Source organism: Centruroides vittatus, unplaced genomic scaffold (genome assembly GCF_030686945.1).
Source record: "Centruroides vittatus isolate TY-2023 unplaced genomic scaffold, ASM3068694v2 contig_3068, whole genome shotgun sequence".
NCBI classification, from domain to species: Eukaryota; Metazoa; Arthropoda; class Arachnida; order Scorpiones; family Buthidae; genus Centruroides; species Centruroides vittatus.
The window spans coordinates 380,293-397,854 of record NW_027121971.1 but is presented as its reverse complement, the minus strand read 5'-3'; the positions used below and the strand labels follow the sequence as shown (position 1 = coordinate 397,854).

Sequence of the window (17,562 nt, the reverse complement as noted above, 5' to 3'; positions counted from 1 at the left end):
ACTTATTAATTCTTTCTGTTCCACGGGTACTAAGAGGGCCTTTTAGCAAGACTGTTATGGGTTCAGTCAGGCCCACAACAGGGCATCAGGTGGCGAGGGACGTCGTTATAGAATTTTTGTGTGTACTTTAACTTATATATTACGTTTTCTTAGGCACATCTAGTGTGCTAGAGCCGCTTTAGCAGCCACTCGATAATTTCGAGTGGTATTTCCACTTCCTAGAACAAGGACTTGGAAAAGCGGCCTTTGTGTTATGTAATGGCATGAGGGGCCATACGGGGCTCTGGGATTGAATAAAAAATCCACAAATTGTAATAGTAAAAGTGCATAGTAAAAGTCCACATACGATCTGAGTGAGGAAAACGTGTTGTTGGCTGATGATGCTACATTGAATTTTAAGGTATGCATCCATATTTCATTTAGTAATGTACAGTTAAAATAATTTTCATCACATTTGCTTCAGTAATATAGAAATTACAGTGATTTTTTTCGATGCCTACTAACTTTTCACCCGCTATTATGGACTTTGAAGATGCCCTAATACATCTAGGGCTTGTTGAAGTTCGGACTTAAACATATGATAATTTGCTTTGACGCTTTGAGGAGCGGAGGATTTCTCAACTAAATCTTTAAAAAAATTAGTGGTTAAAAGTCGAGGGGGTTAGGAGATATCATGAGGTATCATCCTATCTCGAGAGGGATAGGACTTAATGAAGATGTTATGCGTTATTAATATTTATACTTTTTTTTTTTTTTTTTATAAAACTCAGCTTAATTTTGAGGGTAGGAATATTTGTCATTCTATAGTAATTAAAAATATAAAAAGTTTTTTATAACAAAACTCATAACAGATGGCGCCACACCCAATTTTATTTATTTTGCTTAATAATATAAAAGTTATGAGTTTTTTTATTTTAAAAAAATATCAGACAGGAAAATTACGCAACTCGTTGCTGGATTTTTAATTATGTTGATTAACATTAACCTTTTTTTATTTAATTAATTTTATTCGTAATTATTTTTTTAAAAATATAATGAATTCATTTTAAGTAAGCAATTAAAATAATGAGTTAAAAAAATAAACATTTTTAAATTAAATTGTTATTTTTATAACCGTTCTTTATTGATTTAAGAAGAAAATTTTATTAAACTCGTCTAACATAGTTCATTAATTTATACAATACAAGTCTATGGAATAACGCAGTAAAACACAGACATGCATACAAAACGAAGAGGAAGACATTTCTAGGATACATAACCACAGAAAAAGCCACTAATAAGGAAGAAGTGCAAGAACAGAAAATACCATAAGGGGGATTTGGGGCTAAATCCAAAATTTTCCTTATGGGAGCTTCTATTCCAGTTTCCTCTTCGAGATACAGCTGAGTACGTGGAAACAGCTTCATTGTTTTATTCGGAGGATAAGACTGGTATCTGGTAACTACGCTTACCAGATAACAAATTACGATTGGAGGACGTGACTTTCGTATGGTTGGGAATGTTTTCATATTAGAAAGCATAGCCTATCTTTCTTTCGATATCCTGGCCATAAACCCAGACGAACAGTTGGAATAAATAGGCCGTGATTGTTGAGGTTTATTTTATTATTTATAATTCAGTTGATGTGTCGTTGAAGTGTTTCCCTGCTTGTTTGCGTTCGTTCTATGTTCTAATTGTGGTATGCTTCCAAATTTCGGAACACTCTCGGTATCACTTTTTGATCTTCAGAAAAAGTGGGCCATTAATTCCATATAAACAGTAAAAAAGTCCATAGAGAGTTGCTTCTAAAAGGAAAAATTTAATTCTGTATGGGATTTAAAACAGTTTTTTTAGAAAGTTGGCTGAGTAGTTTAAAAGATAAATACCGCAAACGTATTATTTCCCACTTTATATATGAATTAATCTTATATAAAAACATTTTACTCTTTCTTAAATATTTTCCCCTGTAACTTTATTTATAAATATGAAAGTATTAATTTATGATGATTTATAAGTTTTCTTTATAATTTGGCAAAGAAAAAAGTTACGAGAACATTAAATTCACATCAAGAAACCAGCTCCCTTTTATCACTCTCATACAAGGACTGAAAAAAATAAATAAATACATTACTTGTCATCATTTTCATATTTAGATGTTCAGAAATCAAGAGTTTAAAAGTGATTATGACGCTGAAAAGATCACGATAGTAATAACATAAGCATTATTGTGTAAAGATAAAAGATCCCCTGCTAATTTTTTTATTTTTTATTTTTTTAGCGAATCCATACATAAATAAGGCAACATACGCCAGAAAATAAGGTGAGAAGGATGTTTACACCTATAAAACTATATAGGTGTAATTATTGTAAACACTGTGGGTCAGAAGATAAATAAAATCTTTAGTCTGAAGGATTCAGCCGTTGTTTGTAGAATGTATTTTACAGTAAATTTCGATGTAATTTACTTTTTGTAAATATTTTATATAATCAATTTGGTTAATGTTACCTATGGTAGCAAAATATGGCAACTCTTCCGGTAATCTCGACGGCATGAGTTTTTAGAAATGCAATGTAGATGGCGCTTATCGTACCGATGAATTAGTATGCTAATTTTCAGCAAAATTTTCCGTTCTGGACGTATGAGGAATATCGGTTTCGGTTACGATGTAGGTGGATCGTGCATATTGTTAGGACTTCTAAAGGTGTCCGTGGTTATTTAAAGTTTGTACAATTTTATCTACTTTTTTTTAAATTTAACGAGTAGGAAAATTTAGCCAATGTTAATTACCATGGTAAACGTCTCCTAAATGTGTTATATGGGTAATAAATGTATTAAACGGGTGTTAAACGTGTCATAACCAAGGATGTGTTTTTCGTGATTTCCGACGCCATGAGACAATGCGATTGACACATGAAAGGCGAGGTGTGCGTGGATCGCAGGAGCCAACATCTGTGGAGACGTTGCCTCTCGTAGTCGTAAAGGTGAGAGATGTGAATCGCAAGGTTGCAGTTCTTAGAGGCTAAAACTTCTACGTACACTCCAGGAAAATTCTGTTCGAACCACTGATGTATCCAATCTCGTAAATCACTACGTCCAGTTATCGATGGATTTAAGGTAGAATGATGAACTTTTTGTTTTTCGTCTTCGATCCGAAAAAAGGAAATGAAACCAAAGTCTCAGGAAAAAGTAAGTAGCAAATTCACGTTTTAAAAATGTTTTAGTTTTAAAAAAAAAAGTTTAAATTTAGTTGCGTATTGGTTAATGTCGACGATCGCCATCTTGTTTACACATATGCGTGCGCAAACAAGATGACGACCGGAAGGGCCGGCATGTTTCGCTACCCCATAGGTAACATTAACCATTAATTTTATAAAATTGCTTTTTTTTACATTAAAAATTTGGCTCAAAACATCTTCAAATTTTAATGTTCCACAATCTTTTTAAATTTCGCGCTCTTGAATTTAGTTCTGTTATTGGTTAATTGATATTATCACGAGCTGCTGATTGGTCAATGACGTAACGACGATGGTTTATAATACATTTTTTCACGAAAGATTAAATCAATTCATTTATTTATTATTATATTTAATATTAAAGTGAAATTATCTTAATTTATTACATTTTATTTTAGCTCCGGAGGCTGAGAATTTTTTTTTAATTGAAAAGTACAATAAATGTCTATATTAACAGCGAGACGAGCAGCCATATTGAAGTTGGACGCGTCGCGACGCGTCCAACTTCAATATGGCTGCTCGTCACGCGATTCACGTTCAATATGGCGCGACACGTTGAATGCATTGCGACGTGGAGGATGAATAGAATTCGATGCCTTTCATTATAAATTTTTGAAAGGCACGTGTCGGAACTCGTAATCTCCGATCTTGGTGAGGCCTCGCGAGATAGTAGAGCCTCTATTACGGGGTTAAAATTGATCAAGGGAGTCATAATTCGTGCGTTGCTACAACAGTTAGTCATGCGGAAACATAGACATCATTTCAAAATGGGGGGCATCAATCAAAATTTTGGCATCGATTTTTTAAAAATTTTCTGTTGTTTCTTTCTTCGTATTTATTATATTCAGACCATAAAATAATAAAAAAAAAACAAATGGCTAAATATAACCAGTATGAAATATTAAAAGACGAAAACATAAACATCAAATGATTACCAGATTGCATGGTAACATCGTCAAAAACATAAATATATAATATTCTAATAAATTATATTTAGTTATTTGGAAAGAAAACTTAAATAAATAAAATGTTTATATAATTAATTTTAGATATAAATTTCTCTTTACCATACTTTAAATATAATCCAGATAGAGTGGACCAACAGGCAATTGAGAGGGCGTATATTTTTATGGCTTCGGATGAGGAATAGGGCTCCACTCCTCCTCTTTGACGGGTCTTACCTCATCCTCTCAAGCCTTGCTTAATCTCGAGAACAGAGTTAATGTATGAAAATAGGGGCCTCCGGGACCTATGACTGACTATATACGAACTTCGTCTTGAACCGGAAGTCACGTGATTTTTAAATTAAAATATGACTGAAAATTGCAGCCTGGCATTGTGACAATGTCACAATAATTCGATTTTTTTCTAAATCTGTAGTTTACCGGGTGATTAAAAAAAACCATTATGCATTTTTATTATAAACTATACAAGATGGGTGTGCATCGACCCTATATATACTGTATATAGATATAATATATACTTTTATATAGATGCGTGTGCTTGTGTGTACTCAGGGCAAGACTTACAGCTCAGGATCACAACAACGTATAAGAGGCACTTCTCCTCCAGCAAATAATGATGCATGCAAAAACGTCAGGGCCTAAGTTATAAACTCACAGCGCAAGGCCCTAAATTGCCTCTTGTTTAACTTATGTTCAAATTCGGCTCTTTATATATTGACTCTTATATAGAATTTAAAAATTTTTTATAAAGATATTTACTTTTTAACTTTTGCTTTCGCTTTAGGACTATTTTTAGTGTAGTTCCCGGTATTGTTCTCTACTACTATTACATTTGTTTATTAATATCAACGTAAAGCATATTTGTCCCATTTTAAAACTAAAAAATTTTTAGTTTTCAATGACAAATACAACAGTAGCAGAGAACGATACTGGAAATAACACTAAATATAAGCGAAAGCAAAACTTAAATTTTTTAATTTTAATCTAATAGTGGGGCCCTTGTCAGTCACAAGAGTAGGGCCTCATTCATTTCTGTAAACCATAAAAATACATAAATAAAATCAATAAACCGAGTAAAAATAGATAAATTTTATAATTTTTATCAACAGAAACTAACTTTTTGCATAAAATATTAAATTTCTGGACCCTAAAAGGGCCCTGCTGAATCCTTGGCCTATCTGCGTATCTGTCTGTATAGCTAATAAGCTAATACATAAAACGTTTTATTTTTAATAAAGACAAATACTGTCGAACCTGCAATAACGGCCACCTCCCAACAGCGGCCATTTCGGGATTTTTCCCCCCCTCTGAACAAAAATGCATTAAAAAAATAATCTCCAAACAACGGCCGTTGTTCAGAGTTCCGACTGTAATTATAATTAAAATTTTTTTTAATCGTTAAAACTTATTTTTTATGAGAGAATTAATTTTTTAATATACTGTACTAGACTGCGTTTTTATTCGAAAAATTAGCAATTTTCTCGAAAAGAAAGAGTTCGCGTTAAGATTAATTTATTTAACTAATCAAGTACAAAATTTAAATTTTTAAGCGCTTATTTTGTTTGTTTTTTATGTTTTAAACAGTACTTAAAATAAATTGAAATTTAATTAATTAAATATCGATTCGCCATTGTCGCTGTACTGACGTTAGTATCTTTAAGAATATTATTTATTTTTCTAAATTAAATTCTTTCTATTTTTAATATCGGTACGCTTTTATGCGTTTTATAAAGTTTACAAACGTAAATACACCGTAGATAAAAGGAATATTTGTGTATTTTTTATTTAAATTTCTACATACCGATTCGAAAATCTTTAAAGTCGGGAATAAAAAAAATAATATATAAAATACTGTATTAATTAAATTGATATTTAAACGCATTATCGTTTACAAAAAAATAATATAATTAACTTGTAACGAATTATTTTTATAGTTTTATAATTTTTATTAGTTGTAAGTCATCTTTATCAACGCAATTAAAAGAAATTATTCATTATTATATTCAAGAATTAACGAGCTACGACGACCAAAGCGCCACACAACAGGAAAAAAAAAAATTTATATAACGATAAGCATTCGTTGAAACCATGGCTACGGTGACGTCAGTTGAAAAGCAGCCGATCTTTTGGTGAGATCGGAGTTTTGTCGTCTGCCTTTGGAAAGTTAAGACACTTTTTTTATATATGAATTTTTTTATAATGGAGTGACGTATATGATCCATAATGAATGTTAATGTAGAATATATTTAATAATTTTAACTTTTTAAGGAAATGTATTCGGTTTTGTTAGTTTTATTTACAATGACAACTTTTGGCTACTCCAAGCCAACCCTTGATCCTGATAAATATAGGAAAATTCAGGTAAGTTCTAACAAATAATGCTTCTTTTTTTTATTAAATTATTTAATAATAATCACTTCAAACACTGTGAAACTTATGAAAGTCAACAAAGTTCACTTTTAAGCATTTATAATGATAAATAATTAAAAGAGAATGCTATTTAGGCTATTTGCTTGTGTGTGGACATACACACATACACATACACACAAGAAAATAGCCTAATATACAGTACAATACATATTCTTACATAGTCTGTGTATATACACTACACAATACACTTCATATAAAATTGTATACCTTACAGTTATAACATATTTATACATGTATAAAATGTGTGCGCGCGTAGATATGTACTATACATTATATATAAACCAAACAGTCGATACAATATGGCCCTGTTTGGCATACTGTAGAGATGATGTTTTGCGTATAGATAATGTAAAATTAGGTTTAGCTTCTTTCAAACTTGTCAAAAGTGAAAATCTAGTAAAACGTAATGGTTGTAGGTTATGTAAAAAATATACTGTGTTTGTTCGTATGATTTGCTTATACAGTGTGTATGTAATCGCTGTATACAGATACATCTAAAGAGTGTGTGTAAAAGAATGAATACAACATAATGTTACACAAATATGGATTGTGTATATGATGTTTCAAAGAAATGATAATTAAATAACGTTTCTTTTGATTTAAACCATGAGTTACACACTTCGTGTATAATAAACAGAACTATACTTACTAAATACAGAACATTCTGTTAATTCAAATCTACATAAAATATTCGTTTCACGTAACTTTTTAAAAATTTATATAAAAGAAAATCGGTAAATTCGTTAATAAAATAACTGCTTTTTAAATTTTCGAGTTTAAAAACAAGTCGGTATTATAAATTCTACAAAAGGTATTAAAAAGTATTGTAAATAACAGTAATGAAAACAGCTTACATAACCAGGAATAATATTGAACTGAAAGGCATCTTATATTATTATTACAGATTTCGTATCCTTTTCTATTATTTTCTTTAATTTATATCCTAATTTGTGGAGCCAAGCTGCAACATTCCTTACTATTTTAAATAAATTTTCAGTACATTCTGCTTCAGTCTCTAAAATTTAAAGTCACGATATACAGTTTTTAAATGTAATTTCACTTATATTATTATAAATTGCAAACATCTCAAGTGTATATTAGAAATAAATGTTTTTCTAATTAACACGAACAAATAATTTATATATGTTGTTTACAATTATTTAGTCTGTAATTTCAAAGCACAAATGTTTAATTACGATCCTAATTAACTAATATCTTAATATTAAAATATTAATCCCAATGCTAACTTAATTTTAACATTTAAAAGAATCCCGAAACAAAGAAACAAAATATAATAAATTGAAGTGTAACAATAGATTTATATCTTTTAATTATTTCGAAACGTTTCGTTTAATGAATCATCATAAGGATGCAGTGAATTCTCTTGGCAAGTTTTATTAAATTATAAATAATGATGTCCTCAAAATAATAATGACACATCCACATAATTTGACTTCTTTTTATCGTAAAGCATATCATTAACAGGTAGTAAATGCGATTTTAAATTTATAAACGATTGCCATTTCGACTAAATTACCTTGGCATATGGCACAGCCAGCGAACTGTGACACATTACATTCAAACATCCCTCTTTCCAGCATCTGTTTAGTCAATGATCGTGAGAGGTGGGAACAGATAACAACAACGATCGTAGCCATTTATCTAAATCGCCTCTTTCCTCCGTGTAATCTAATTAAAATTTATATTATATTTTAAAATATTATTATTATTATTATTTTCATCTCATTGATCGTTAGGCGATTGGAGCCAGAAAATATTTGCTGTTGTCATAGTAACAAAGAAATATAACAAACATTAGTAGGGTAGTCGTTCTTATCAATTTTCTCATAAATATTGATTTGTATTAATATTTCTAATTGGAGACAATTTTTGAATCAGACTTACACTTGTACATCCAGCCTTGTAATACATCAAATTTGACCTTTATGTGAGAATAAAGCAAACTTATTTCAAATTTAATTGGCTAATTATATATAATTTAAGACGTTGTACACTATACAATCTTAATTATTGAATTATCTAAATTATCTACAACGTTATATTGAGATTTAATTAATTGTATGCACCTTCTAATCTACTCTTCATCCGTGAGTAATGTTTATAATGGGGATTCGAATATTTTTAATAAGTTATTTCTACGTTTAGGCTGTTGCCATGTAAATATTGACATCGTTACTACAATAAATGATTGATTTTCGTTCATATTAATTCATAATAATTGATTTTCAGTTCAAAAAAATGTAGAAGTTTCGAACAGTTTGTGTCAATCAGCCTGTTCTAAATAATATAAACCAGTAGACCTTACTTTGATCTTTCACTATCGATTTCGTGTAGGTTCTGTTTGTTTATATTTAGAACAATGGTTTTTTGTGACATCTGTTGTTTTTTATATATCACGCTAATACACCTAATAGGACCGTTATGTGTAAGTATATTTATTCTGGGCGCACGAAACATTCCAGCATGATGCTTATGCTCCATAACGAATTAATTCTTCGGATTACAGGATAAAATCGATACAGAAAAATTCATACAATGTATAAATATATTATTATTCTCACTCGATATCATCTACTTTGATAAAAAGTTTCCTTTTTATCTAAATAATTAATCGTGTAATTGGACAAAATTAGCCTGTAATTGTGTCACTTTTCTGTGGTCTATAGCAAATGGCAGGTTAATGATGGTTTCTAACTTAATTTAGAATTTCGAAACATAATTAATCGAGTATACAAAGATTGTCATCGGTCCACCAAACTGGTATTATAGTAGAACATAAATAAATTATTACATGGCATTCCTTTTTATTATCTTAGAATGATCGAAGTTCGAGTTGGATGAATCTAATGAATGCAAGATTAATATAATTTGAATGGTTTCTTTTATAGATTCCTGAATCGTTACTGATGAAGCTGAGTGATGTTCAAAATGTCAGTTACTTTATGTCTCATTTTATTTCGTCTACTCAAGTTACGAGGAAGCCTGCACTTGGTGTTTTTCTTGCCTATTTAGAGAAAGGTTTGCTAATATTTAACTTATTTATTTAACTTTAATAATGATCTAATTGCTTTTAAGACAGGCAAACACTATAACTGTAACTTTATTATCGCAGCAAACTTTGCAGAATGATTTTGATTATAATAATTCTAGGAATATCAAACTTACTCCACATTTTCGTTTACGCAAAGTAAAGTAAATTACAAATAATTATAAACAGTACATGGAAATATTCTTATTCAGTGATAGATCTGACGCCATTGTAGGTGAAGAACTATAGTAATATATTATTCACAAGAATCGATACAAAATGTTCAATATGATTATAAATGACACATGTAAAAATAACCAAACAATAGACTGACAAATGACATTCATCGATTTGATAATGTAGATTATTCGAACAGTATTGAAAATAAAGAAATAGTCAACCAGAATTGTAGTTTAATTCGTAATACTACCTTAATTCACAATGTGGGTAATTTTCGTGAGTGGAATTATTTATCAAATCGAACAAACAAGGTTGGTAATTAACCAACAAATTATCCTTTTGGCAAAGTTTTCTCTTTCAATACTAATTCTAGAAGCGTAGTACAAGCATAAAATATTCAGTAAATCCAAGCTTGCAAAACCTGCACACGTTTCTTAACGAATCACGTATTATATGTCGAAATTCTTATGTTATTATCATCATTATTTCTCACTTCGCTTCAACTCAAAGCGTGACAAATTGTATTACATGAGAATAATTACGCTTGAATGACTAAAATATTTTCATTTCAATATATTTACAGATGAGGATAAATCGGTTCATGTAAAGACTGATAGTGTATCGACGAATAATGGTGAGGATTGATTGATTTTTACACATTTCGAAGTTAAATCTGTATACTTTTAATGTCCCGTACGCTGCTTTTACTAGATTCGATAGTGCCAGTAGCAGATCAAGCATCTTGTATACCAGAATTGAAAATAGTAGAATTACCACGTCCTACGGATCCCACGGAGATTTTCTGGCCCCCGTGTACTCGAGTTCGACGCTGTGGTGGTTGCTGCACCAGTAGGTTACTCAAATGTGCTCCCGTGGCCACATCCACGATTAGTGTTAAGGTAAATCTGTAGTAATTTATCTTAAATTTGAGTTTATTAAGCGTGTTTCTTATGATGATTTTCTTCTTTGACAGCTTATTAAAGCTCGGTATAGTGTACCAGCTTCAAATAGATTCGATCATTTGGGTTATGAAATAGTACACCTCGAACAGCATGATAAATGTCGTTGCGTGTGTCGCGAAAAGGCAGAAGACTGTACTAGTTTACAGGTGTATTCGGCTGATAAATGCAAGTGTGAATGTAAAAATAATGCACTGATATCCTCTTGCACTGGTTCAGATCGTCACTGGGATAGAAGAGACTGCAGCTGCAAGTGCAATGTGTACGAAGATTGTTCTACGGGTTTCTTTTTTAATCCTCAAAGTTGCAAGTAAGATATTAGTTTGTTATAAATATCATTTTTAACACACGAAATACATAAATTTAAAAATCGATGCTGTGCTAGTCAACAGGGCAGTGACATGCCAAACATATATAGGCTCACATACGTGAACAGAAATGATCAATTTATAGGCCCAGTTATGCCAATATATGTTTCAAAAAACATATTGAATTATTTTAACTTTGTTTCTTTCCTAGAAATCTTTAACAAATTGATCTTTGCTGTTTGATTTTCCGTTTAAAAAAACAAATTTAGACTACTTGTTTCCATTTATATTTAATATTTGAACAATTGTTGACGTCAAATATTCCAGAATATCAAATTGACATGAATTTTTTAACTTAAATCTATTGCTCTACACAAATATATAAAATTACAATAACGCCAATACACTGTGTCTGACATCCTTTGAAATTCAAGTAGCTACTCGGACTCGAAGTTTTAAAGTTTTATATATATATATATATTAACTATTTATTTATTTCATTTAGAAATCGAAGTAGAGAATAAATAAATAAGAATTCATATAAAATTTAAATAATTTTTCAAACTTCGTCCATATAAGATATGAAAGTGCGTAAATGAATTCAGTTTTCTAAGATGAATTATTCCTGAATCGTTACTGATGAAGCTGAGTGATGTTCAAAATGTCAGTTACTTTATGTCTCATTTTATTTCGTCTACTCAGATATGTCTAAGATTATTGTAATTTTCTTTAATTTCACATAAACGACGGTACACGAAATTAAAATATTTAATAAGTACTTTTCGTTTGTTTTCACTCAAGCTTTGTCAAGAACAATCCTTGATGACTGGGCTTGAATGAAAACAAATAAAAGTAGGCCTACTCGTTAAATATTTTAGTTTTGTGTACCGTAGCTTATGTGAAATTTATGAAAATTACCTTAAATTATGATTAACTAAACATAGATTACGTCTGAAAAACACCAATTTTAACGTCAATCTTTGAAGTGTTTTTGTCGTTTTCTCGGTACACAGATCCTCAATATAAGTTTATACTATAGTATGGTCTTGTTTTACGGTTTTTATGGAGTTGCATATCTATACTCCATCCCAAGTAGTCTCAGATGATTGCCTAGACACTTATGAAGCCATTACAGTTAATAGAAAAACATTAAACTGTTTTAATTTTTACTACGATGAACAATATTTTAGTCCAACGTTTTTGAATGTACGAAGCAAACCCCACTTGCGTATACGGGGTATTCACCTTCACCCGAGCACCAGGAGGACCAAACTAGGGTATTCACCTAATATTCACCACAGTGAGTAGCATTCAGTAACTGTGTTCGGAATGACAGAAGCTGGATGAGCACGTAAGAATCAGATTCATTTAATGTAAATTTAATAGTAAATTTAAAAAGAAAAAAAATCCAGGATGTAATACATCTTAAAATATTACAAATCGAAGTCTTTTTACAACCTTCACCACTACAGGAACACAATTAACATTAACAGAGTCGGCATTTTTTTCTTCTCTCTCCGCTTCCGAATATGGAAATTGATTAAAAATTCCTCTATTTGTTCCTTTTGTTGTGAAGGGTGCAGACATCATCAAATATTATCTGTATTTAGTCTTCAATTTGTAATATTTTTTAAAGCCATTAATGGCATTAGATTAGAGCATTAATAGTCAGAATTACTCCTGTGTATCCAATGATTTAACCGAACCATTTGCCATCCGTGAAAACACGAATCCTCCTATATTAATCCTGCATAAAACAAGATCCTACCACATATATAGATATATATGTATATATATTAATATATATATATATAGTAGTTGTATTTATTTTAGCATTCAGAATTACAACTACTGTATAAATTTTTACAAGAATTTTTGAAAAAGAAATTTGTTTTGTTATTAAATATACATAACTAATGAATTATTATGTGTCATCGTTACATTATCACATCAGAAGCTCTTTATTATTCTTATAGATTAACTGAATATATACTTCATTATTTTAGTCCTGTCATCAAAGTCATGCACGCTCCTTTTAGTTTTATTAATTCTTCATAGTGAAATTTCGAAATAGCTTCTTTTTCTAGTGTTTAGAAAATAAAAAAATACGCATCATTGCAAAATTATTTCCTTTAAACTCGATATATTTCAACATCTTGTACGTAGAAGTCATTTATTTTAAAGTGTATTAGTGAACGGCCCAGAATCATTACTTACGTGTAGTTTAAGAGGGGACGAGAGTCGCGAAAAGTACATCGTTGTACACAACAGGGAGGAGGGAGTCAAAAACTGTAAATGTAATTAATGGATTGGTAATAAGAGTGATCATTTTCCAGACATGACACGTGACCCTCTCGACCTTTAACCATTAAAATTTAATAGTTTCAATTCCACAATACAGAAATCTCTCTGCCAAATTTCAGAAATTTATGACAAAAGACACAGGAGTTAATCTACAGATTAGATGGAAAAAATGTGCCCTCCCAACACACACAGAAAAAAAAAACCCAACTTTTTTGCATTTATTCTCCCACCAGTTCCCCAATATTTTTACACATTTGGTCAGTTTTTTTTTTAAACTCTTTCCGCCCTGTGGGCACTAAGAGGGCCTCTTTTAGAAGACCCATTATGGGTTCGGCCAGGCCCACAATGGGGCGACCGGGTGGTGAGGGATGGGGTCCGACATATCCGAACAGACCACCCCCGAAAAATTCCTGGGGATTATTCGACCCGTTCGGATTCGATCCCGGGTCCCCCAGAGCGGTAGGCTGCCACCTTGACCGCTCGGCCATCCGGCCGTCCCACATTTGGTCAGTTCTGATGTTCAGTTGCCATACTTTCCCTGTTATATAGCCCTACAGTTTAGATAGATATAATATATGATGATGCTAATCCAGCAATGTATATGTTTTTTTCAATGTTATTCTCGAAGAGACAATTTATAAACTAAATTCTATTAAAAATTAAAATTTATTTTTACCAAGTCCTGGTTTATTGTATAAAGAAAAATCGCTTCTATTTACTTAGATTGATCGTAACGTTGTTACGTCTGGTGATAATCATAAATAATATCAAAACATTCCTTCCTTCCATAACCTGCACGCCAGTGGCCGAATGGATAAAACCTGTGCGGGTTTTTTCGTGTGTCTTAACAGCTAAATAGAAACCAATAGAAAGTCTCCCTGGAGTACTTTTCCTTGGCAGATCGCCCAAGTGTTGTTACCTCATCCCATCAATCCACTCTTACAATCTCGAAATGAGTAATTGAATTTTATGGCCAACCGATAAAACGTCAAATACAATTTATACAAATTAGAAATTTTAATATTTATGTTAAGGAATTCATCATAAGATGATACTTACATCAATATTATACAGCGCACCGAATAAATCCAGATACATAATACACATTACGTAGGTTAAATTATGTATCTGTTAACTGGATTTTCGTCCATCCTTTCGAATAATTGTTACTCTTTTCTAATTATAACTTTATAATAAAAGATATTACTCATCTCGCTATTAATTCCCTACAAAATAAAAGAACGGGGGGGAAACAAAATTAATCTTGTCCAAGACAGGAAACATCCGCATTCAAAATGGCTATCAATCAAAAAGTTATGATGTATGCAGGTCGCTACCTAAAATCACTTCTGTAGGACATGCGAGTTTATAGCATTTTTTTAATTAATTAATTATTTTTTCTTCAATTTCAGGTGCGAATCTTTGAATGACCCTCTTCGGGGATTGCCTAGTTCCGAAAATTCGAGAAAATCCATCCAAATTTTAAAGACGACGGCGGTGAATACGATTCCTATCACTTAGGCCATATTGGAATTAATCCTATGGACGATACCGCTCGTTTTGCCAGGCCTCATTAATAAAAAGTAACAAAAAACGTGGGTATTTATTCAAAATAACAATATTAAACTAACCATATACTGTACATTGTTGTAATATACTAAAAGAAACCATACGTAAATCGCTAAATGCTTACAGTAAATTATTTTTTAAATATTCGCGTTGTAAATATACATCGAAAACAAAGTATACGTGTACAGTAGATATAGTTTTAAGTGGATATTTATGTTCGTATGTTTGTTTATTACATATACACATCTTATTTATGGTAACGATATTCTAATTTATGTAAATTCGCACTTAACGATTTGTCACTCTTTGCCATTATTTAAATAAATGATTTCTTTTTTTTCTAATTTAAAATTTGCGGTTGTATAGAAGTGATTCGTATTTAGTTTTTTTGGATAATTAGGGCCTCTGATACGCGTTACTAAACTCTACGGACTTCCACAATGCCGGGAGGCCCGAAGGTTTAGGGAATCGTAATTTCCATTATATTGATGGGGTCCAGAAAGAATTTTCGGAAATTTCTCAAAGTTATAGTTATGCCACTGCTTAAATATACGCTTGTTAAAATAGGCCTTTACAATACATATCTCTCATTCAATTAACTTATGAGAGGGCCCTCAAAAGTCTACGCTTTGCCGGGGCCTCGTATAACTTAGACTATCGCTGCTTACCTGTTTTATATATTTCACGATGGAGAATTTTGTGTATAAATATCGTACAAAACAGCTTGCTCCTGTACACTTAAAATTAACTGGTTTTAAATAAGCTAAATAAACGATACATTTCCACCAAGCTAATTAGTATCTAATTTACTCCTTTTGATTGAAAATCATTTGTTACAAGTAATTAATTTAAAAAAAATTAAAACCCATTCACAAATTGATTTTTTATAACATCCAATTAATGTTAAATTGCAAGAAAAACATTTAGACTAATTACTCATTAGTTCCGAATGTTAACTTAATTGGCTTACAGAATCGATCTCCTCGAGTCATACGATTTTAAATCGAAAAAAAAAAATTAAGTTCTAATGAACATTTTAAATATATTAAACAAATCGTATAGCTAGTAAATAAGATTTTATTAAAATTTAATAATAATTAGGCTTCGCTCTTTTGTCTTGGCTAGTAATGAATTCCGTATAGGAACAAGCAAGCATACCGGCTTTATTTTACATTATATAGGGCCACACTCGTATAAAGCCCCCAAAATTATATTTTTGGGGGGCTTTATACGAGAGGACAGGGGAACGACAGGGACTCGTTTAGCTAATTTTAATTTTCAATAAAACAATTTCTTAATTACTAATTAACGTTTAGAAAAGGCTCGATATTTAAATTAACAAACATCCATCCGAGATAGCTTCCGTTTAGTGTTAATTTAATTACAGAAAATTAGACAAATCGATTATACGTAATCGCCCGCACGCTAATTCCTCGTATAAATGCAATGCTAAATTTATAAACAAACTCATAAAAATTTAACTATCTCGTGATAATTGCGATTTACTAAAATAAACAACAAAAGTTTACGTGCGGAATGGTATCGTTTTCTATATCAAACATTAACAAAGGATAATTTTATTAATGCGTGTTTACGTGTGTTCCATATCCAGATTTATATTTCCAGACTTAATTATAAATGAAGAAAACATCATAATTTATTCATTTTATTGCTGATATAAGCAATTTTCCTGCTAACACTCCACCTTTTGATCGCTAAAACGGTCCTTATAATAGATCCACGCGTTTGCATTAAGACAAGCGACCAGATACGTGAAAATTCTTCGGGATTCGAACCCGGATCTCGCAGATCAGCCTTGTCCTCTTCGGCAAACCGTTCTAAGCGTTTATATATGGAAATTTTGTATCCGACGCTCTCACCTCTAGGATGAAGTAAGTGCTTTATGGCTCCTTTAGATAAGTAAAACAAAAAACTTCACATCCAAATTGAAACTATAGCACTAACGGCAGCACGTCTCATATGCATTTATTATTAAGGCGCACGAATTTCGGTCAGTAATAATTACAGAAATTATCAGATGTATCAATTATAGGTCATGGCAGAATTCCAAAATACAATCGCGAAACTGATTACAAAGCGTTTTTTTAGTCGTATGACACCCTTCCAAATTCGAATTACAAAAAGGCGCCGTTAGAAAAAGAAGCGTTAGGCCTTTTCTTCGGCAAGGAAATCGAACCCGGAATCTTCCGCCTTTGATTGGATGTTTTAAACGCTGCAGTTTGATAATTCGGTTAATCGATTTTGTAGTTTGATTGATGTAATTCGGGGATATATCGAGACGAGTAACTGAGATAATTAGTATTAAATGATTATACGCTTCGGTAAAAAAGCAATTTCCGATTACCTAATTGTCTTGGTTTATGTAATTAACTTTACTTTTCGATGTTTCGGAAAACGCGGAACGAAAGAACACGATGGTTACACTTTCGTCCCATCCAAACGTGGATTTAATTTTAATGGCTAATTTTCTGCTCTAATAGTTTATAACTCGGTATTTTTTATCTCCGAATTTCGTTTACTCGCATATTTAAGGCTCAAATGCATCAAAATTGCAGCCTTAAAAG

The 17,562-nt window shown here is 31.4% G+C and overlaps 2 protein-coding genes across 6 annotated transcripts in view; both read left to right on the top strand.

The window, feature by feature from the left end:
- LOC136972971 (vascular endothelial growth factor A-like) overlaps positions 1–15,308 on the top strand; it is a 40,500-nt gene extending 25,192 nt beyond the window's left edge. For 2 of the 5 annotated variants that reach the window (XM_067267640.1, XM_067267642.1), the window contains exons 2-7: positions 6,187–6,539; positions 9,518–9,647; positions 10,421–10,471; positions 10,549–10,736; positions 10,811–11,106; positions 14,821–15,307. In XM_067267640.1, the coding sequence (XP_067123741.1) occupies positions 6,450–6,539; positions 9,518–9,647; positions 10,421–10,471; positions 10,549–10,736; positions 10,811–11,106; positions 14,821–14,929 (864 nt within the window). In that variant the 5' untranslated portion in view covers positions 6,187–6,449 and the 3' untranslated portion in view covers positions 14,930–15,307. Of the gene's footprint in view, positions 1–6,186; positions 6,540–9,517; positions 9,648–10,420; positions 10,472–10,548; positions 10,737–10,810; positions 11,107–14,820 lie in introns of all 5 variants that reach the window. The other 3 variants (XM_067267641.1, XM_067267644.1, XM_067267643.1) reach the window with 3 other exon arrangements.
- The window catches only part of LOC136972965 (PHD finger protein 12), a 152,363-nt gene that overhangs the window by 48,023 nt on the left and 86,778 nt on the right, over positions 1–17,562 (top strand). The window lies entirely within an intron of this gene.